Genomic DNA, 24041 nt, shown 5'->3' with positions numbered 1-24041 from the left:
ATTCTATGAAACTTTGGAATTTCAATCACTTCAGAAGGCCTGTTACTTTGCTTTCATTGCCTTCTGGTCTGCCTGATACAAGGGCTTCAAAAGAACAACTCTGCTTATCTGGCAGGCTGGCAACAGTCTTCTCTGAGTCAGAGTTTCTGTGTGACAGAGCAGAGGTTCAAGGACATCTGGTGATGAAGGAGTTCCCTCCTTCTGCCTATGAATGGTTCTTGACCATACGTGCAGGGTGCAGGAATGGGAGGGCATGTGGTTAAAGCTACAGGTTGGTATGCAGGGTTTCATTATAGGTTAATTGCTTCATGCAGGGACTTGAGGATGTGTGAGGTGCTGGTTTTACAGAGCTGGTAAATGTCCTTCCTGGGGAATGACTGTCTGAGAGGGACAGGGATGGGCATAAGGAAAAGGGTAAGTGGCTGCCCAGGTGTGAGCCTGAGCTGCTTTATGTGTTCTTTGTCCAGATATAAAGCTTGAGTTCTTGGCCACTGGGTGTTGACTTTGTTCCAGTGAAATAAATATATCTTAGGAAGGTAGGCTCTGTATTACATTGGTAGGTCTGTTCTTCTTGGGCATGTGTAGCCCCACATTATTACTGTTCATTAGTATATAAATGGAACCATTCATGTATACCCATTGTGCATTAAGGAAAGCAGGCCTCTGTGGAGCCAAATTAGACAGGCTGTGTGATCAGATCTGCTTGCTAAGGCACACAACCCTTTTATTAAACCCAGAGTGCAACATGCAGGTCTGGGGGACAGATCCTCAGCTGAAATATGTGGGCAGTACTCCCTCTAAGTCAGAGAGGGTGCTCTGATTTACACCACCCTCTCTATTTGCAGGAGGTAAAACATGTTAATTAAAAATCTGTCATGAGCAGCTTGTGCTATTTGCTTCCAGCAACAGGGCATGTGCCGATGTTGCCATCAGAAAAGTCTCATTGTGCTACACTGCTCTTACAACCTTTTGGAAATCAATGTCTGGTTTATTTTTAGCAGGACTTCATTTAAAAGTAACATTTGTTCTATAGTCAGTGCAGTGGAATGGCTTTACTGCTTTTTTTGAAAATATGAAGGTCATTACTAGCAAGTTCTGTTAAGAAGAGTAATTTTTTATGCATATAATTTTAATAATTTCTAGAGGGAGAGAAAAATGTGTTGTGTAGCTATAAAATCCATCTCAGAGAAAATATATTTTAAACAGAGCAATACAACATGCTTCTGAAGTAGTGATGTCAACTTCCTAATTAAGCAAAGTTAAAAAAAAATAAAACAAAAAAACCCATAAAACAAAAAAACAACAGCAGCCCAAAAAATCCCAGTACAGAAAATCCACACAACATTATGGTTAGTTCACCTTAAAAATACATTGTAATTGTCTTGTCTTCTAAAACTACTAACTATTTAAATGTCAAATTATGCTTTATATAAATCAAACAAATTAAAAACCAAAATATATTGTTGGTTTTACTGTAGCTGCTTCTGGAGTATGAAACTGGGGAAAGTCAGCAGAAGCAGGTTTTAAATTAGGGTAGATTTATTCAAATTGCACTGTTGGCAGTATTCAAACATGAAGAAAATTTATAATAGAAATGTAATTTATTCTGATTTCATCTGAAGTTATTTTAAATCCAAAGAGAAGATAGAAAATCCTTGAAGGATAGCAGATTGACACGCAGTTCCAAAAATGGCTGCTGCCAGTCAGCTGTATGAAAGACAGATTTTATTAATGTAGTCCAGTAATTTCCTAGAGCAGTCTTATCTTTGTATAAAAAAAGATAGAAAAAAAGAAAGATAAAAGATAGGTTAGTTCATTGTGCCATCAAAAAGTGTGATTTTTTTCCCCCCTAAGTTGTACTGTAGTACTGAACTAAGCTGTGTGTTTTCTTTTGAGTTAGAATATTCTTGGGTGAAGCTCAGTTTTACAGAGTAAAAGAAATCATTACTTTAGTTCTGGACCTGAATATAAACCATCTATGAACTGCTGAACTCATCCAATTCCAGCTTTTAATAGTCGGAATATAGCTGTAAAAATTTTAACTATGTTTTCATTAAACTAGGGCATTTACTCTTGTGACCAGTTTGGTTCATTCAAAAGTAAGAAGAGCAGAAATGACCACTTTATTTGCAGGTTTTACTAGAAGGAGGCAAAGCTTTAGGACAGAGCAGGTACTGACCTCCAAGGGCCACTTCCTAGAGAAGGATTCACTGCTGGTGTGGGGCCTGCTTCTTGTGGACACCAAGGAAAAGTCAGAAGCACCAATGTCCTTTTCCATCCTGAAATGTCAAAATATCACTTGAAATTGAGAAACAGCAACAAATTTTCTTCACTAAATTCCTTAGTTCTTTTTCTGACCAGCAGTTTTTTTCTGAAGGCACAGCTCTTCTGGCTTAAAGGCCAAACAAAGCTACGGTAAATGCCATTGCCCCATGAGTTCTTCCTGCTCTCTTCTATATGGACAACTTTTCCATGCTGGGAGAGCAGTTTGTTTACAAATCCATAGGGTTGGATGTCACCATATCTATATGACCATATTGGCTAAGCCATTTATAATAGACATTTGTTTGGAGAGGGGAGGATGGTTGGTGTTTATTTCTCACCCAAGGAGAATTATTAAGGTTTAATATTTGATGGGAACACTTTCGGGGAGAGGGAGAGAGGATTTTGTGCTCAGTGTACCTCATTGATATATAAAAATATAGGCATTGATAGGCATGAGGAGGTGTTCTATTAAATCTGTCCTCTCTGGCACAGTGCTTTGTGAAAGAGAGGACGAGTTAAAGACAACCCCTCCTCTGCCACATTGCCTTGTGCCAGAGGGGCTGGCTCAGTCAAAAACTCACAGCTGTGTCACACAATTTACAAATTAGGTGAAGTATTACTATGAACCTTGCTATAATAATAATGGGGGAGGCTCAGATAATTTTTCCTCCAAATCTACCTAGATTTAATTGTTTAATGTTTTTATTTTGAATCTCAAAGGTTAAGGTGCTAGCTGTTTGCATACAATATGAAAAGGTACACCTAGGGTAACCACTGATTTTTCTTTTTCCTTTGTATTAATGGTCTGTAGTTTGTTGTTTAAAATATAATAGATTACTGTTGACAATGGAATTTTTATATTCATTAATCGCTCTTAAAAGCATCTGATATACCACAGCTGTATAACTGTCATCAATATTCATCAAGCACATCATGACTGGGCTAATCATGGTTGACCTGTGGTATTGATTTGTCATGCAGGAGTGAGCATGGAGTCTTTCAGCACATTATTGCTGCTATAATGACAATATCACAATAAACTTCTGTAATTTCCCACAGCTGACATGCATGGCAGATGAGGGTTAATTTTAGTAATTCCTATATGTTCATCTTACAGTGTTTCTCTGTGTTTGTTTCCTTTATATAGTCTTCAACTGTGTCTGCTTTGCTTATTGCTTTAGTGATGCTACTTGTCTGAATAAATGGTGATAGCAGGACTGCTGTACCTAAAAAAATACATCTGAAAGGTCTGCTCTCTTTGTCCTAACCAATGTTTGATGGAGGTTCTGCTCAGAGTAAGAGCAACTGTATGCCTTGCAATAATGTTAGTATCAAGAAAACTCTTATCTGAAATTTGAATGCTGAAATCCTCTCATATGAAATCCTGAATACTCTGATTCTTAGAAAAAGCCAGTGGGAGCTGAGGAAAGGCAAGGCTAAAAGAGAAAGTATGTGAATTTTGTTACAGAAGTTAAGGATAAGTGTATTTTCATATGCCCAATGCATACATATATCATTATAATTACCTACATGGGAATTTGTTATTTAAATATCTGAATGTAAAATAATCTAAATTTAATGATAAATATTACATTATGCTTATGGGGGTTCTTTTCCTGCCTGATGATGTGTCTAGGCTGTCACAGAGTCAGTTTCAACATGTGGAACGTGTTTTGTCTTCTGAGCTCACACAGACTTAGCACAGCCATTCTCAATTCTGTGTAAATATAAATCTAATATGACTTAAATTATTGTTTTTCCCTAATGAAAAGCAATAGGACTGCTGATATTCTTCTGTTAGATATCAAAATATGTTGTTGCACAAATTAAAAGATTCTCAGTGTTAAAAAGGATGAATCAAGTTTACTAATAAATACTACATACATATAGTAATTTGTACCAGATTATAACAGATAGTTATTTGGGGCTGAATGCATTTATAAAATTCACTGGTTTACAACTACAAATGTGACTGAATATATTTGCTGAGAAATGCATGAGTGCAGCTGCTAAAAGGTTCATTCTCCTCAGAAAGGCAAATAAAGAAACTACAGATGCATAATAAAGATTAAAAAGAACAATTCTCCTACATCAGTAACTATTAATTGGATTATAATTAGACTGCAGAACAGAGAAAAGAATGAAACTTTTACCTGCTGTGCAAACAAAATAATGATTGAGAATCAGAGGGGTACAGTCCATCCAAAATGATCTATTATTATCATATGTAACTGGCTGAAATTTACATTAAATTTTCATTCATTAAGTAAAATAAGATGTCAACAAAACCAGCTTAAACTAATGCTGTTGCAGTGGCATTTTTGTTTCCTTATGACCATTATGCAAAATCACATTCTAGGAATATGGGATTAAAGGGATTTTTGAATAGACACCCCTTCCAGCAGCAGATCCAACAGCCTGAGTAATGCATGTGACAATTGCCTATGCAAACTGTATTGTTAAAACACTACATGCTTTTAAACAGCTGTTAAAATGCATTGGATTTCAAAAAAGCCCAAGAAAAGAATGTGTTTATCCATCACTATAGTGATTTGAATAATAGCTAAAGGCAAGTCAGTTTATATTCATCTTTGTTTAAATTTGTACATGTAACATAGTTATGCCATTCACACTGCTGAAGATCTTACATACCTGTGTCTTAACAGTGAGGAGAATCTTCTTAAAATAATGATGTAATGAAACAATGTTGATTCTTCCCTCTGTCAGATTGATAAAATATTTCCCATGCTAAATTTTGCTGTACCTTCTTGATCATAAGATGGTTTCAGAGATTCAAAACATGGTTGATGTCAAATGTAGACTGTCCTGTGAAAGGACATTAACCTGAACCTTTCCAACATTTCAGGGCCAGGCTCTAAGCAGCTTAGCAAATCCTTCTTTGTCTGCTTTGTGCTAAAATTATCAAATTGTTTTCTTGGATTTGCTGGTGAATGTAAATCCAATAAGAGTGTGTCACAGGAACTGTTAAGGTGATTTCTAACCCTCCTTATTAGTGCATTCCTGTATTTTCACAAGTGCAGTAGCATGGCAAGGAGCATATTTTGCAGCTAGATTAATTGATCTTCTTGGTGTTGCTGTCTGTAAAAACAGTACATTCATATGGGTGGGATCTTCACTTACTTATTAGGGAACAAGAACATCAGTTCTACAATTTGACATCTAAATGAAGAATGATGTGGTGATCATTGCCTGAAAGACAAAATTTGTCACAAAAGTTCTTTTGCTGATAGATTTTTCCCCGTTTCACACAGCTTCTTGAGGATTTGAAGCTATCCAAGGTGTTGGTTCAGGATTGTGAATGTCTGACTAGTCCTGCGGGTAAATTGGAGAGGACAGAAGGCTTGGATGAAGAAGTGGCAGTGTTGCAAGCCACTTCATGTAGCCTGCAACACTGCCCAATAGAGAGAAAATGCAGAAATTCTGTCTGTGAGTAACTAAAAAGGCAGCTGGGACATCAAGTAAAAAAAACCAAAAAAACCAAAAAAAACCACAATAGAATCTGTGAAAGGCACCATGTAACTGTAAAGTGACACTGTCAATTTCTCATCAGAAGTTGAGGTAGCTTGAAAGACAAGTTTAATCATATGAGGAAGTGCACACATTTTGGCTGCTTAGGGGAAGAAATCTGGACCTGGCATTTAAGTGCAGGGGGGCACTTCTGTACATCTCAGATCAATTTTCTTTCTTTGTATTGCTGAGGTTCCTCCCATGTCTAAATTTATGAGGAACCATTACTGGGCTGAAATGTTGCCTCCAGTGTAAGAATGATATCTCTGAGACTGCAATCTAGGGCTCACTGAACTCAGACTAAGGATTTCCATTTATTTCAGTGCTCCTTTACAAGGGGAGCAGTATTAATGGGAATGGTACTTAATGTAGATGGATTGCTATTAAAACACATGCTGAGCACTCATACCTCATATGTTCTGTGTGGGAATGCCATTAACCTTCTTCTTTTTAAATGGAGCAATGTTGTCACTTTGGCTAAACCACAAGCTGAGTCCTCTAAGTGTGTGTTACTGAAATGTCTCTGTTAGTGAAAGTAGAGTAATATTTCCAGGCACACATCCACCATGGTGCTGCTTGCATTTTGCCTAAACTTTGATTCCTCAGACTTCCCAGAGATATGCCTTGCAACCTTGGGGTTGCAGTATAGCTGCAGGAACCAAAGCATGGTACAAATTACAGAAATTTGCCTTTTGAAATCAGTAGCCGGATGGTTCTTTACTGGAAGTGTACTAATATGATTTCATTGGACTCTTTGTCTCCAATTCACTTTTAAATACTGTTTTATCCTATTTGTTGCATCCTTGTACAAGGGAGTGATGACAATAATCAATCTGCATCCAGGGTTATCTAGCCTCTTGCTGAGTTTGGATGCAGATTGATTATTGTCATTACTCCCGTGTACAAGAGTGCAACAGAGGTGCTGGAAATTTTCCAGCTATCAGGAAAACTGAGCTGCAGGTGCAGGGATACCTGAATTGGACCCACCAAGGCCAGCTCAGGTACCATACTGCCTATAAAGCAATGCTTCTACCAAACCTAGACACTCCCACTCTGCAGGAAGGTCAGACCTGCTGGGATGTCCCATCTTGATGGCTCAGTCCTCTGCTACTCGAGAACTGACTTACCTTAATTTTCCTGACAGTACTGGAAGGCACTTGTTGTCCAAGTTTACCAAAGAGAATTGCTTAAGTGATCACTGGACTTCAAGAAGTGGATCCTGTTTCTCAGAAAAAATGTAGTTTCCACCATGAGGAGGAAGGAAATGGAGGGTTATGAGCATTTATGATGAATCTTCTGTACATTAATTTCACTGCTTAAAAAAAGGTCAAATTTCTTGCTTTTGGGGCAGTTGGACAGCCCTTTGTGTTTGGAATCTCTCCAGGAGTTAAATTGGAGAGGCCTGCAGTCAGTGAACACATAATTTATATTATTGTGGTTGACTGATGGTAAACATCCCTTTCATGACTCTGGTAGTAACAATGTCATATGTAGTGCCTGCATTAGGGACAATCTTTGCCTGTCTTGGCATTGCAGACTTCCAAAGGAAATGTGTACTTTAGCTGCCTGACCCTTCTGGCTGTGCTCTCCCTTACCTAATTGTTAGCATTTTTAGGCTGGTACATCTGTGCCTCCTGCCTTTGTACATGTGCTGCATGTGTAACTACTAAGAAGAAAAGTTTTATATTGGAACTCAAAAGCCTGTTCAAATCACAACTAAGTAATAAGTTAGATGCATCTTGAGCATCTTTTTTTCTGTGGCTGTCTGGCAGTGGAGTGGATCTGTGAGCTGAGCCCCACTCCTGGCAGAGCTGCAGCTGCAGCTGAGCATAGCCTGGCCAGCAGAGCCATCTGCTGATAGCTCTGCACAGGGAATGCTCTGCCCTGGCTGCACCGTGGCTGCCTGGGAGCACTCACTCAGAAGAGACAGCAAACTCACTGCTAGTGCAAGAATGATTTATTTATCAAGCAGTTGCCTGCCATGCTGAAATGGGGGCTGGTCCAACCTTCTTTTGAAGCTCAGGGAAGCTCCATGCAAGGAATATTTGCAAAGGCACCATCTATTATCCAGAACTTTTGTGATGAGATTTTATTTGCTATTGTAATAAAATGAATGAGAAACAAGTGTTCATTATTTTGTCACTTTGGTTTTGAATGCAGGCAAGGTGGACAGTGTTAGGAGTCTGTCCCTTATGTTCACTCTCCTCTCTTCCATGGTTGCACTCCCATTGTCCTGTTTTTGCCTGACTATGGCTTTTTGTTTGCCTACAGTAACTCCATTGTATGGCCCCATGATTTGACTACACAGGGTTGTTCTCATGAATCCTGTCAGTCCCAAAAAGGTGCACTCCTGTGACTGAGGGGCAGCTATTAACTGCAGGGACACAGGACTTGCTAGAACCCAGCAGAGCACTGCTCTGCATTGTCCCTAATCCTCACTCTGACTGTGACCAAGCCAGGGACTCCAAAGGAAACACAAACACTCTGCTGGACTCAGGTTGCCTATTGATATTTCCTATCCCTCTCTTTTTAAAAAAGGAAATAAAGAGACAAACAGCCTGTAGCTTTCCTTTCAGCTGAGACTTATCAAAGTTCTGAGAGCAAAACAGAGACAATTTGTTGCTTCCTCACACTTTTTTTGTGCTGTTGCAAATATATTGGATTTGCAAGGTTCCTGCAAGCCATGTCGTGGGTAGAACTGAATGCATTTCTTACAGCACAATTGTTACCACTCTATACCACATAGCAGGAAAAGCTCAACTTAATGATCATCAATTTATATCCTGAAAAATAAAAGTATGTAGAATTTCATGATAACAAATCATGCAGAACTATTTCATTGTTGTCACAGTCACACTTTTGCAAACATAAACAAATCAGAATATACCGAAAGCATTTAATCAAGTGTTGGAATCTGAGATTGAGTCCACAGCTTCTTGATTGGTAATTCTTGCAAATTAAAGGAACAGTAGGCAAAGATACAAAGGCTTACAATGAATCTTAAACAGTCCTGCCTTGGTCTTAATTGGTATCTCTAACTTTTGTGTAATTTCCTTCTCAGTAATTAAATATAGCCTTTGACTGATGAACATGTCTTGTTACTTCTAGAAGATGCTTTTTTGTTACAGCTATGATTATTTATCTTACATATATTTTTTAAAGTTGTATTTCGGAAATTGTCATCTTTGTCATCAAGATAATGCAGTAAATGCAGATAGGTACAATAAGAAAAAATTATTCTTTTTATGTGTTAAATACTAAGACTTTCTCTATAGTTAAATGGAAATAAGTAATTAAATCATATTTTTCAGCATATATAAATAGCTGAACTATGCTGGTTATCTGCCAGGTCTGTCCCTGAGCAATCAGAGGATATTCATGGGAATAGCTACACCCACTTCATCCTCCTGGATAATTCTCCAGGGGAAAGCAAGTAAACAGCTAGGAGCAAACAACGCCAATCTTTGATACCTGATGAACAATTCCAGCCCAAGGTTGAGTTTTAAAACACATTTTGGCCTGTCTAAATTCGGAGTCTTTAATTTCTGCAGCAAAGAACTTAGTTACAAAATTTTACTCATGGGCAGCACAAGTATTCTGTCACTGTGATTTGCACTCATATGAGAGAAATACAAGCTGTTTAAACAATCACCTGTCCCCAGCACCAAGTGTGGAGCAACTCTGAGCACACATTCATACACATCAGTGTCTGCCCTGCTGGCTGTATCTGCCCTCTGCAGGGCAGCAGCAGTGCCTTGGTCTCCTGCCAGCCCAGGCCCTGCACCATGCCTGTTATCAGAACATTCCCAGGCACAACTCAGGGAGGAGATAAGCAGTACAGCACTGCAGCAGGCAGGAAAAGCAAGAAGTGGCCACTACTGGGCAGTAGAGTCTAATATACAATCAAGTAATCAAGCCCCAGGGCAGGAACAGGAGCCTGCTGATCCCTGGCTGAACAGCACCAAGAGCTGTAAATTCAGTCTGGTGCATCCCAGTTGAACCTGCTGTTATCCCAAACCCTTCAGCCCCACATTGGGCACCAAACAGAGCTCCTGTGGTTTTACCCCCTCTGGCAGCCAAGCTTGACACAGCCACTCACCCACTCCCTCCCTCCCCAACAGAATCAGGAAAGAACTGGAGGAGTAAACTAGAAAACTCATGGGTAGAGATAAAGACAGTTTGATAGGGAAAGCAAAAGATGCACAAAGACATTAATTCACCACTTCCCATGGGCAGGCACATGTTCAGCCATCTCCAGAGGAGCAAGGACCATCACATGTAACAGGGACTGGAGCCAACAAACACCATCATTCCAAATGTTCCTCTCTTCCCACCTTCTTCCTCCCAATTTATATACTGAGCATGATGTCACATCGTTTGGAATATCCCATTTGTCAGTTTGGGTCACCTGTCCTGGCTGTGTCTCCTCCCAGCCTCCCATTGACCTCCAACTTCCCACCCAGAGTGGAGGGTGAAAACGCAGAGAAGACTTGGCTCTGTGTAAGCTCTGCTCAGCAATAACAAAAACATCTCTATGTTATCAACCCTGTGTTCAGCACAAATCCAAAACACAGCCCCACACCTGCCACTGTGAAGAAAGTTAACTCTACCCTAGCCAAAACCACCACAATCTGCCTCACTGTTACCAGTCTAGTTGTTTTGAGAGTTTTTGTAGATTTTCAGTGCTAAGAAATTCAATCCTTTGTGTATTTCTTTCAGCTGGTAGGTTGTCTTTGTATTTTAAGTGATTTTTAAGAAAGTATATGTTTCTGCACCTTAAAACTTCTTTATCTTTTTTCTCCCAAAATTTAACAGTTATTATGGGAAGGAAGCAGGAAAATGGAACCCTCAGCCCTTTTTTAGAACTGTTCTGAATAGTTGGAGAAAATAGCTGGATAGCTATAATCTTGAAAAGATGAAAAATTCATGAGGGAGTAATAACATCTCGATTTTTACTTGATTAACAGAATTCCCAAATCCTAAAAATGCCATCTTATCCTAATTAACTTGTTCTTTTAGAGAGGAACACTTGCTCTAAACCCTGAGGTGAGAAAACCACCAGATCTTCAGTGGCTTTTTTATTTTCTTTTTTTTTTTTCCCAAGGCAATGTCTCAGGAGGTATTGAAAAATACCTTTACACGATAAATCTTGAAAATGATGTTTTTAAAAAATTGCTTCTCTCCACTTATCTTGCTATGGTCAAATTTTAGCTCAGAGCATCAGAGCCAGATGCTCTGAGGTAAAATCACACAACCCCCAGAGATCTGAAGTCTGTCAGTCAGGTCTGGGATGTGGTTAGAAGCAGGAATCAGCATAACTGTAAAGAGCAGGAGAGAAACAGGAGTCTAACCTGATGGATTAGAGATGTTGGGGGTGATTCCAACTGCCTGCATCTCATCCCATGTTTTTTCACAGTGATTGTAACATTCCTGCTACATGCAGTATATGAAGATGATCACTTGGGAGAGGCTTGCCTTGAACAGGGTGTAGATGAGCTATAAATCAATTTAAATGGGATAGAGGAAAAGTGAAATTAATACAGCTGTGCTTGGGGCATTTGTGATTGTCAGCAAAGGTGGATTCACTCATGTCACCTGAGGGTAATCTGGTTCATGCTGGTGTGTGCATTATCTGGGGAAATCTTTGAGCACTGCAGTATGCTATAGTGTAGATTTTGATTGACTGACACTGCATGTACAATATTCAAAGCAGGCTTTAAGTGAAATCTTCCATTTTGAAACAGGAGCAGCCGTATCAAAGCTTTTTTGCTCATGGCTTGTCTTCAATATTTGTGTTCCTAGGGAGCATGCCCTAGAAAAAGGGAACTGCAGGGTTGTGTGTACCTAATTTTTGAAATAGTTCCAGGTTAGATTTGTGATTTTTCAGGCCAAACTTTGTGTTTCTCCAAAGCAGTCTGGTCACTGGCTGAGCTGCTGCCTTGCTGCAGCTGCCCTGGGCTATAATGAGTGTGGAGCATTTACCCTGTTTGAGGTCTGAGAGCTGAATGCAGGTAAACGACTACCAGCAGCAGCTGATGCACACAGGTTTGTCAGTGATGACTGGATGATGTTTTGAAAGAGGTGCTGTTGTTCACATCAATTTGAGAGTCATAAAATAATTTGTGAGTGAGGCAGCAGCAGCTGCATTAATTGTACTCACCTATGCCACTCACATTAGAGGAGATGATAATTTGTCTTTCCAAATTCAGGAAATGTTAACATCCCTAGCTGGTGTAGGCCAGGCTGAGATTAGGTAGTTAATCCCCAAAAAACTCATTGTATGAAGTTGTTTCTTGATCACTAGTGACTGTTAGTAGAAGATTTTAGGTTTCTGCCTATAGAAAAAATTACTTATAACCTACTTTATCTGTAACAAGTGCAATATACTGAAAGTGTAATAAAATGCATCTAAATTGTGTAAGACCCCCAGTATCAAAAGAAAAATATAAACTAAGAAAAAAGAAGTGTGACTTGCAGAAAGGAAAAAAGGAGCTAGGTGATACAGAAAAGAAGAAGGTATGTTGACCCAGCAGCAGTCATGTTTTTGAAGAATCTTTGTGAAACTGAAGAAAACTCCTTAAAAATATGGGGAGCTACAGTGAAGGAAACATTCCATCTGGCTCTGGTGGGAGGTGACTGGTTAAAGGACAGAGCAGAGTCTCTGGATGGTATCTTTGTGATAAACTGAAAATCTGTGCATTCTCTTGTCTGTGGTATGGCCTGAATATGCTAGAAGCATGGTTATGTTTTATAGGAAAAGAAAATTAAGGGTTAAAAGGAAATGTGATAGTGTCATCTGCTGACTGTCTAAGTAAGCAGAAAAACTGGCAGTTGCACAGGAAAAGAATTTTGATGCAAAATGGAATTTTCTGTGTGTATATGTTAAAATCATGATTAATGAGTGGTGATGAGTAGACTTCCTGGTATAAATATGACATTCTGAACATGCAGCTTGTTTGAATTGCCATGGTTTCATGGAAACGTGGAAAATTCTGCCATGGAGATGCCTAATATAACTGTAAAGGAAGTGTTCCATTAATAATGGGCATTTGTTCTCTTTATTTTAACCCATTTCTTATCTTTTTGATTCATATGCTTTTCAAATTAGGTGTAATAATGTCTGTTTTGCTTTTTCTGTTCCAGCGAATTCGAGATCTAGAAGATAAAATAGAACTTCAAAAGAGGCAGCTCAAAGAAATTGAGGAAAAGGTAAATTTATGTCTGTGTACCAACAGAGTTTTTTTCCCCCTAGAAAATTGTTTTTCTCTGTTGCACTGATGTTAATAGTACTTAACCTAATATCACAAAATCTATTTTAAGACAAGATAAAATTTGAGTTTGAGTCATTGTGGCATGAAGTGCAGCTCTGTCCCTAATCTGCTCAAAATTATTTCCTATCCAGGATTTCTGTCAATTACAGGAAGGAATCAAGGAGTCTGGGGAGACTCTGGACTAGTAGAAGGAGGATTTGCTGTGGTTTAGATAAAAAAGGAACAAAGATTTGTCACTGAAAAAATTGGTTAGCTCAGCCCTATTCTTTGGATAGCATTGCTTTGCAAAACTTTCAAGTACTGAAAAATAAAACAAAATTAGGGAAGTGCCTGCCAAACTACAATTAGGGAGTTTGGCAGGCACTTGTTTTATATGGAAAAAAATTAATATAAAGGATCTGATTTTTTTTTTTTTAAGAAAGAAGGTCTGATCAAGGCTTCAGACAGCAAATTAATTTGTGTCACTGTGGTTCCCAAACTTGGGATGGCACAAGGTTTGTGGAGTGTGGGCTCAGGTTTTTCCCAGCTCTGTGGAGTTTAGGCTGCTCTGCAGAGCATGGACTGACAATGGGTCTTTCTCCAGCCCCAGCAGAATGTTTTAGGTATGTTACCTTTGCTGAGCCACTGCCTAGATGCCAACAAGAGTCACATCCCAGGTTCATTTTCTTCAGCATTTATGGGCATGTAATCCTACATGAACCTACTGCTGGGCTGAATGGGGACTTCAGTGGAGTTCTCAGGCATTGTTTTTTTCTCTTGGGATGAGAATGGGTAAAAGGGCAAAAGGAAGGCTTTTGCAGGACTCTGGAGGGAGTTGAAAGGGGTCAGTGGGGTTGGCAGAACAGGGGGAGGATTCAGGGAGCAACTCACTGGGTATGGAAAAGTTTCTTCCTCACCCGTCTGTGATTTTAGCATCCCTTCATCTGCTTTCAGGATGTGACAGTCCTCCCAGTTGCACTTGCAGCAATTATTCTGATTCCCTCAGCATCTTCCTCGGCCCCTTCTGCTCCCACAGTAGATGTCTCCCCTCTGCTGTACCTTGTCCTGCACTTTTCAGACTGTGATCCCTGTCTGGGTTTGTGGAAGAGCAGGAGAAGAGCCTGCAGAAGCTGGGCTGTCTGTGCTGTTGCTAATTCCTGCTTTGCGTCACCCCCACGATGACGTGGCTGGGGCTGCTCTGTCTGCATCCCTTGGGAGGGCAGTGCTCCATGCTGGCACTGGCAGAGAAACACAGGCACTGCTCTCCCTTAAAAGGGCTCTCTTCACCCCTAGAAGGGCTCTCCTGCTGCCTTTGCCCTCTTCTGCCCCAGACCATGTCTGTACCTGAAGCTGTTCCTGCCTAGCAGCCAGTGATGTCTAAGGTGCTGCACTTAACTCCTCAAAGCAGAGAAATGTTGAGGGATAGACAATACTTGTTCATATTAATTATTTCAAATATTACTGTTTATCCCCCTGCTCTAAGAAATAAACATCTCTAGATGTTGTTCTTGACAAAATGTAGGCCTTTAAGGCATTGCCATTGCAGTTTACAGAGCAGGTATAGGATTAGCCAGACTGATAATTCTGGAAATGGAAAATAGCATTATCTCTGCTGGTTCATCAGCCGGATGGATGTGGAAAAGCACTGGAAAAGAAAGAGCTTAATCACAAGCTTAGCAGAAAGCTGGTAATGAGTTAAAATGATTAACATCCTCTTTGCTTTAATGTTACATTAGCAAGAGACCTCAAAAAAGCTTTATCTCTTTCTATTGACCTTCAGCTTCTGGATGGGTGGAGGGCTTCCCTGTATCCCTATTACATTTGAATTATTTTTTCCCTGGGATTAAATCCCATTCTGATGGCCCAAAGGAAGATTGTGTTGTCAGGGAAGCAATGAATGATATAATTTTACCTCATTGTTCTTCTAAAGGTTTAATGTGTTAAAGGGTGCAAACTGACACCTACATGCTACTGATGCTGAGCACAATAATTTCTTGTGAAGAGAAGTCATATGATTTTGAAGGAACAGCAGCATTTATAGCATTTATAGCTGGTGGTAGCTAAGGGCAATGCACCACTTACAGTTACTGTGTCTGAGTATGACTTTTCATTTTCCTTTAGGAGTGGATTCAATTTTTAAGCATTGTGTAAAATTCTGTCGAATCAGAACATAAATATTACAGTATTTCTACCCTATAGGTTCTTCAGCAAACTGTCCTGTTTCTAGAGGCTGTACAGAAGAATGATATAAAATCTCAGTTTTAATCTGTGGGTTGATATATTAGGAACAAATGCTGTTTAAACACGCTGTGGTCTTCTCAAAGCTGATTCTCTGCTATTTCAGTTGCATTTAGGTTGTGCCCTTGGCTTGGTAAGCTTTGATTCAGGAAAGCTTTAGTGTGTGTAATTATAAGTCCTTCCTTAAGTGAATCACAAAACCAAGCCTAATATATATGAAGTTAAAAAATCCACAGATTTTGCTATTGTAAAACTGCCCTCAAATACTGATTTTTTTACTGCTTTTTAGAGCAAGATTGGTATACTGTGTCTTTCTTTCAGATCAACTGAATTAATGATGTAAGACTAACTGCTGTAATGTCATTGGATTTCTTATTGCATATCTTACATCTTCTTTCTTTTCTTTTTTCCTCATTTTCTTTTGATCTTATGTTATAGTTTTTGTTCCTTTTTTTGTTTTTTTCACTAGCATTCATTCTGTGGCCTTGATGACACAACTGAGCCAAGACGTGTGGTTGGTATTCTTTATATTCCTTTGTACTCAGGTTTTGACTCCTAGATTTCACCATGTTTTGGGGATTGTCTGTAAGACCCTGAAACCATGAGGAAGGGCATACTGGTTTTACCTGCACAAAGAGGTAAAGCCATCTATAAAATCCAACTTGGATACTTTCCTTCCTGGATTTCGGCAGAAAGTGATTGGGTTTTGAATGAGAAATGATTTTTTATTCGAAGATACCAAAGATTCAAAGTACCATAGCTGCAGTGAGTGCTTTCCATTCTTGCAGGGCAGGTACATTTTGTCTCAAAGTTCACTGATTGCTGTAGGTTCCTGCTTTCTGTCATGCTGGATGTAGAGGAGGCAAAGAATCACTTGGCCCAAGTTTTGCTTTCTAAGAAGCCCTGTGAGCATAACCACCCATGCAAAATAGAAAGTTGATTTCACTTTCTCCAGATCCTTGAGGCCATGAAATAACTTGGGAAATAATAACAAAATTTCCCTTTTATGAGGCAATTTGAGGGTTGCAACGTGAATGACACAGCACAGAAAGGGTGAGGATAAAAATCTTCTGTGCCTCTCCCTTGAGACATTGCCATCACTCTCACTGTCCTTTCACACTGTCCTGGTCCTTTCAGCTCAGTGCAAAAGTGAATTTTTTCAGCTGTGGCATGAGCCATAGCACCAGTACTCACCTTTCACAGAGAGCAAGAGGGAAATGCAGTTTAGAAAATCAGTCCCAGTCCCCTCCCCTGAAGCAGTGCAAGTTCCACACTGCCTCTCAGGAAGGATGGTAACTCAGCAGCCTGACTGAGGATTAAACTCTGCTTTAAAGCCATTGAATGTTACACAGTATTTGTATTGTTACTGTTGTTGGGTTTTTGTTTTTCTTTGTTTTTAACCCGATGATACACAGTGCTTTTACCTTTACAAAATTTCTAAGCTTTTTCTTCTTTGCAATCGGTTGTGAATTATCTTCAAGGAATCTCCTTACAGTGGGAGTTTAATCAACATCTTTGAAACTGCAGTCAGTACTGTAGATGAAAAAGAATGATGACAATAGTTACCCTTAGCCCCTATTATGAGCATGAGACAATATTGTTAGCATGAAACAATATTTTCTACAGCCCAGATCTCAAATACTTTTGAGAAATCAGATCTGTAATATTATGGGCTTTTTCTAGGGTTTATCCAGGTCCAGTATGTTCAATTATCATCTTTCTGTTGATGCTCTTTGAAACTTGTTCTGAGCTTTCATTACAAGCATTCCTGCATATGCTTTTTATTTTTCAATAAATTTTTCAATAAAATGGTAACAGATGCAGAGGGGTAGAATGTAACTCTCAGGTATTATTGTTTTCTTAAAAGTGCAGGAGCTTTCTGTTGATTGTTAGAAGTTGCAAAGTAGTTGAAATTGAACAAAATTTTTCAGTATTTTCAGGATTGCTTCTGAAATTTTGTATATTTTGTAAAAAATTGAGCATATGCTTATAGAAAGGTGTTTGAAGAAAGATGAAGCCTTGTAGTAAACTGTTCACCTTTCCACATTTTGAAGTGAACTTTTGGATGCTATTTTAGTTAACATAAGTTAGAGTAAAGTTAAAAGAGTCACCAAACTATTGCCTTTGGAATTTCCTCCAGGTTTTTTATACCAGTCCCAGTTAGAGGTGCTAACAGCTGGATGAATATATATGCTTTTAAATATGTTGAAAGACCCACTGGACAAGTCTAGAGATACTTTATAAACATTCAATAAACAGTGAAATCACCAACATTTTCAAAATTCCATTTAAAATATTTTGACATACTATGCATTCAAGGGATTTATAGGTTTCCATCCAGGTATTACCTGATAGTATTCTGGGTACCCCTTAGAATAAAAGAGAAAAAAAAAAAATTAAAATAAATTGAAAATGTTAATATTGTTCAAAAAATGCATTGTGCTGACCACAGCATCCCAAAAAACTCACTTCCTCTCAAACCATGACAAATGTGCTACTCTTGCTGTTAACAATAAGCACTTAAGTAATTAAATTCCAGCTTGGTGATAAGCATTTTGGGAAGATAACACAAGGGTAATGACTGTGTAGCCACATAACTGCTCAGCTTATGACATTTCTGGGAGTGCACATCACATAGTGGTGCTGGTGTGAAGGGCAGTGTTCTTTAATTCATTTTGCCAGAGGTGAATCTGTCTGCAGTTAATCTAACACAGAAAAGCCAATTTTAAGAGACTTAATTATGGCTGGACTTTTCAACAGTGTTAATTATTTCAAGGCAAACCAGGTGATTTATTGATAGTAATTTTGATTCTAGTTATTCTGAAGGTAATATAAAACATTCAGAAAGGTATTGTGCTATCTGTGAATTTAGGGTTCAATACAAACACATATTTCTAAAGTTATGTTTTCTATCTAAAGCTCAGCAGATTTTTTTTTTTCTTTTCTTTGTTGTTTTTGTTTTCTATTTTGGTTTTCTTTTGTTTACAGGCTATTAAAAGAAGCTATGGAGTGAAAAGCTGAGTCCACATGCAAAAATACAGAAAATATTTATTAAGCAGCTTTAAATTGGTGCATTTTTTCATAAAGCAGTTTGCATAATACTTGAAGCTGCAAAATATTTGAACTTAAAATTAGAGATTTTTTAAAAAATACGGCTTCAAGCTGGTATGATTTCACAATCAAATAAGGACCAGCACATCATAAACACTGAAAAAAATTACAAACAAGACTTACACTCTCCCACCAACCAAACAGCAGAAAAAATACAAGTGCAATTACTGGCTGCTATGTGAACTGTTATCTACCAAATGGTTTTCTTACAGTACTGAGATCTTTGTCTCCATACTGCATGCTTTCAACAAATGTGGTTTGCATTTCACCCAAGAAACACAGGATCTCCTTTTTAGTATCTGTATTAAAAAAGCTTAGTGTTTGACTTAAGTTGTCTATGGTAAATAGCTGAAAGGAAGCAAACTGTTCAAAGTTGGAAACAAATAAAGATTTACAACCCAGCAGTGATCAAATTCCTATTAAATTCCTAAGCTGGAAATCCACAGGTGCAGAAAGGAAGGTTTTTAGAGAAAAGCAAGATGGTAGATTGAAGTATGAAAACTTTAAAGTGGGTGAGAACTGTGTGGGAAATATGATTCTTTGAATGCTTATTGAAAAGAAAGGCAATGTCTTGTAAAGACAGCACTGGGAAAATGACAGATTCCATGGTGGCCTGAGAGGTCAGGAAAAGAGAATGCATGATGTGCTGTGCTCAGTGATCTCTTCAAGAAGAAAGGACTTTGAGAAATGGGCATGTAGAAAAATGTGCTAAGCAGAGAAATAGGTGAATGTGAATATTTGGAAATCATGGCATCCTCTCAGGTGAAATGAATAAAACATCATCATTAGCAAAAATGGCACAATCTCAACCAGCAGAGGTAGATAAACAGTCATTGACCACCTGAACTGCAAGAAGAATTTGGGGTGAAGCACACACTGGAAAAAAAGGAAGTTGCAAAGACCTTTTTAAGAGAATGGTTAGAAAATAAAAAAAATATTACTCTTTCAAAGAAGGAAAAGGAAATAAATGCTTCAGAACTGTAAAGGAAATATGAATAAATAGATAATTGTAATTGTTTCTGAAATGTTGAGGCAAGATGCAAATATTAAGAGCACAATATTAGAAGATAACTTCCTCCTCCCTCACATTTTCTTGAAAATCATATTTGTGAAACAAGTCTACTCCCATGGACACACTGAACTCCAACATGAAGTAGCTGGTAACATTAACACATCACATGAAGTGGGAATTATGATTGGCAAAAATAACATGAGGCAATGAGCAACTATGAAGGACAGAGGAAGCTGTTGAAGGTTCTGGAATCAGCCTCAGAAGCAGCCTGTGTTCTCAGATAATTATCAGGCTCTGAAGAGAAGTACTCTGCACAAAGAATCACTGGACAAGACCATTTACCTGCAGAAGGAGCTGAGACACTCCACAAGATTAATTCAGTCGTATGCAGCAAATTGTGGCTGATGTCAGGGTCGGAATAACCCTGGTAGAAAGCACAATTTACCTTGGAAACAAGCATCATGCAAAAGTCTGGAATCTCAATCCCCAAATGAATGTGTTGCTCATAATATATTGTTCAAAAGGAACAAGCATTTAGAGAATGTGTTTTCAAATAGAAATTGTTCATGTTTTAGTTAAGGCTTTTGGCAGTGTGATGACAGAATGTGGGAAAATAAGGCCTTCACTGCAAGAGAGAGTCCTGGCATGACTCAGAAGCAAAGGACCACAACAGAAGGTAAACAGAGCTTGAGATAATCAAACCTGGTGCCAGTGAAGGAACAAGGATTCACTTGGCAAAGAAACACTTCTCATAGACACAGATTTGCTCATCACTGTTTTGAATAAGGAGCTACAAGCACAAACACGGGATGCTCAGAGCACGTGGCTGCCACGAGAAGCGCACTGCACGGACAGGAGGGGGTCTCCTTACAAGGCACAGAAGGTATGAGCAGTTTCATTTCCTTACTTTGGTATGTGTTTTGTCATTACATTGTCATTTACATGTGACTGTTTTCTCAAGAAAACTGGCTGATTGGGCTGACTTTTTCCGATGCATTTGTGATGGTTTTTTTCTGCACTGAGCTAGCAGGATTTGTACTTTTAGAAAACAGATCATTACAGTCTTACTATCTGTTGTATATTGGTATTTGCTGTAGAGCTGGGCATGGGTACAGTGTGTTAACAGGGTGTTCAGGCTTTGGAGTAGGCTATCCAGGGAGCTGGTAGAATCATCATCCCTGGAAATGTTCAAAGGCATGGATGGGGCACATGGGGACATGGTTTAATGCTGGACTTGGCACTGCTGGGTTCGTGGTTGGTATTGGTGCTGTTAGAGATCTTTCCCAACCTTAGTGATTCTATTATTCTATCCATACAAGATGGACTGAATCACAGAATTTGGGCCTGATTTTCCCTTTTTGTGACACAGCTTTCAAATCATCTGTCCCTACTGTATAAGTGAAGAAGGAAACTGTAAGTTTCTCATTGCTTGTGTCAGTTGTAACAGCTTTCCTGGTTTCATGCTACAGCTGCAAATGATATTAATTTGGCTGCCGCTGTAAATTATTATTGAGAAAAGTAACAATGTTCACTGTTATTGTATGTGCCTTTTGCAGTGCTGCTCAGGAGTAACCACTGTCACAGAACAGGGCATCTATTCCATTTACAAATAACAAGTATGGACAAAATACTGATGTCTGAAGGAACTCTAAATTGAAGATACTGTTGCATTTGGGAAATGATACCATCCAGGGGAGAGCAATTATGTTAGCATGTCTCAGGGGTGCATGGTCTCTGGCTTGGTATGACAAAGAGGTGTGAACTTTGTTGTGCACATGGATTTATCCTTTGATGTCTGTCCGCACTTGAAGCTTTTAAGTATCATGGCTCCTTAAGAGGCTGAGTTGTTTCAGCTCTAGGTCCTTGTGCAGCTGACAGGCCAGAGAGTTCATACAATTGACCAGAATTGCTCTGTGTAACTTTGTTGGCTGAACCTATGAATAGCACATAACAAACCATTAAAACATGAGGTGATAAGAGAATTGGTTTTTTTATTGTTTTGCACTGATTGTGTGCCATTTTCTACTCATCAGTATCACTAGAGTTACTTTTATCTTCTTCTTTGCGCTGCAGATTCAGAATTTGTCTACAAAAAAAAAAAAAGTAATTGCATTATTTCCTTGGTAATAAATTCAAACTCTGGTTGAATTCTAGTAACAGATCCGATTTCATATCAACACAAATGTAGCAAAATAATTTCACAGGCATTTCACAGGTGCCAGCTGGTTGAGGTTTAACCCAGCTGACTGCCAGCACCATGCAGCCACTCCCTCCCTCCACTGGTGGGAAGGAGAATCAGAAAGAAAAGGTAAATCTTTTGGGTTGAGAAACAGTTTAATAATTGAGAAAAAATATTATTATAATAATATGCTGATGCTAATAATTGTAATTATAAGGAGAGAGAGAGAATTTAACAGGACTCAAGACAAGCAAGAGTGCTTTGCACTACAGTTCCCACCACCTGCTGACCAAGGGCCTCCCAGTTCCTGGACAGCAATCCATCCCTTCTTGGGTAATTCCCTTCCGTTTGTATAGTGACACTCTGTGGGTTGGAATATCCCTTTGGACAGTTTGGATCAGCTGTCCCAGCTGTGCTCCCTCCCAGCTCCTGCTGCAGCTCCTCACTGGCAGATGTGAGCCACTGAAAAGTCCTTGACATAGGGTGAGCACTACTGAGCAGCAGCCAAAACATCCGAGAGTGATCAACACTATTCTCATCCCAAATCCAAAACACAGCCCTGTGCCATCTTCTAAGGAGAAAATTATCTCTGTCCCAGCAGAAACCAGGACACAGTTATAAGACTAAACTTACTGAAGTGAGTTTCCGAAGAATTTTTAGATCTATGACTAAAAGAGACAGCAGGAAAAAACCAACTTTAGCTTGCCTTCTTAAGCCCAAATCTGAAAATTTCTTTCAGCTATGGTTTCATGACCTTTCAGAAGTGAAGTAGATACAAATAAAATACTGCATGCAGAATTCCAAAATACCAATTAAATAAACAGAATGTTTTCTCTGAAATAGTTATAGAATGCCTTTTGAATAGGAAATATACTTTTTTAATCTTCTGTCTTGAAACAATAATAATGTAATATATTTACCCAAATTAAACACACTCAGTTTTATGAACTCCCATGTTTAGTAGAAAATTATTCTTTTTTCAAAACTTTGATGACCAATTCCTTTATTAATTAGCCTAACTGAATCATTTATGGGGATCTTGTGTTGTGAATGGCAACTCCCTTCATACAGGCTAATGAGGTTAATGAAATGAGACTTTCTCATAAATAATAAATGTGCTCAGAATCAAGAAGGACTGTTCATTTGATCATCAGAGGCTTAGACTCTGTTACTGCATGCTTAGACTGTAGTACACTGAGAACCTAATTTGGGCTCTTTTTCATCATGGATCCTTCATCTGGAAGAGAGCAAGAATTTTGTTACTGTATTAGAATGCCCAGTAATGAAGGATTTGCTGTCCTGAATTTCAGTGTTAAAATTGCTACTCCCTGGGTCTTCCAGGAATCAGAAGATGCAGGCACACCTGATGAAAAAGTAAACAGTGCTGGAGAAGAGAATTTGACTCTCAGAATAAAAGAACTGGAAAAGTCAAGGGAAAAACTGAAAGGTGTTCTAGAGGACTACATAGAGTCAGATTCCATCCTGAGAAATAGGTAAATGGAAGGGGGGATTTGCATTAAAATTTATTTTTGTGTGACAGATGTACTCTTCACTTTGTCCTGTGTGCTGGTTGTCAAATGATACATGCAGAACCAGCAAAAAGAAAGACTTTCTGCGTTCTTAGAAAGTTGGAGAATATTCATGTGTATTTTGTATAGCTGTCAGAATAGAAATGCAACAAAATTTTTTTAAGAATTATTATTTAAGTAAGTAAGATTTACAGCATGGTCTAGCATATTGTTGCAAATAACTAGGCAGCTTTCTCAGGATGTTTCATTCTTAAAGATATGATGCAAATTCATTTGTCAAGTATATTCCTTTCCATTTAAAGTAATAGTTAATTTGGAATTTCGTGTTGTAAAAAAAGTTCCTTTTTTCAGAAAGCTTCATCTAATGTAGTGTGTCAATGCTAACCATTACAGTAGATGAAGGTGCCATTAAGCATTAATTATACATTTGACTAGAATAATAAGGTTTTGATAGCCAGTACTGTTCTAAAGAATGTTAAAGAGAATAGGAAATATAAGTGGCATTAAAACATTTATTTGTATAATTTTTAATTGCTTTGAATTCATTAAGGAATTTTGTCAGAAATATTTTAATGGAATTTTTTTCAAAATAACAATATTTTTTAAAAGACTTTTATATCACACTTCAAACCATTTGACTAGCAATAGGCAAAGCAAACCTGTATTTTGTCAGAATCCATCTTTGCAGACAAAGTCAATAGAATTGTGCACTGTAGGTTTTAGTACCCTTGAAGACATGTTACAAGTAAGATATTTTCACTTCAGCCCCTAAAACATAGGTTGCCCGTAATGTTACTTTTGATGGGAAGTATTTACTGTCATAAAAATTGAATCTCACTGACTGTGAACCTGCCATAATCCTATGATCAGGTACATGAGAGACTGAAGTGTTGTGGTTGTCTTTATGGTGAGTTATTACTTCATATAGC

General features: G+C 38.5%; 1 protein-coding gene across 1 annotated transcript in view; it reads left to right on the top strand.

Annotated features, from left to right (window-relative positions):
• The window catches only part of JAKMIP1 (janus kinase and microtubule interacting protein 1), a 140681-nt gene extending 117610 nt beyond the window's left edge, over nucleotides 1-23071 (top strand). Inside the window, exons 21-24 of the mRNA XM_059845201.1 lie at nucleotides 12937-13002; nucleotides 15751-15795; nucleotides 18270-20287; nucleotides 22925-23071. Coding sequence (XP_059701184.1) covers nucleotides 12937-13002; nucleotides 15751-15795; nucleotides 18270-18302 — 144 coding nt within the window. The 3' untranslated portion in view covers nucleotides 18303-20287; nucleotides 22925-23071. The remainder of the gene's footprint in view (nucleotides 1-12936; nucleotides 13003-15750; nucleotides 15796-18269; nucleotides 20288-22924) is intronic.
• Nucleotides 23072-24041: the final 970 nt, after the last annotated feature.

This window comes from Haemorhous mexicanus, chromosome 4 (assembly GCF_027477595.1).
Source record: "Haemorhous mexicanus isolate bHaeMex1 chromosome 4, bHaeMex1.pri, whole genome shotgun sequence".
NCBI classification, from domain to species: domain Eukaryota; kingdom Metazoa; phylum Chordata; class Aves; order Passeriformes; family Fringillidae; genus Haemorhous; species Haemorhous mexicanus.
The sequence above is the reverse complement of the archived record's forward strand: the minus strand, read 5'-3'. Positions and strand labels throughout refer to the sequence as shown.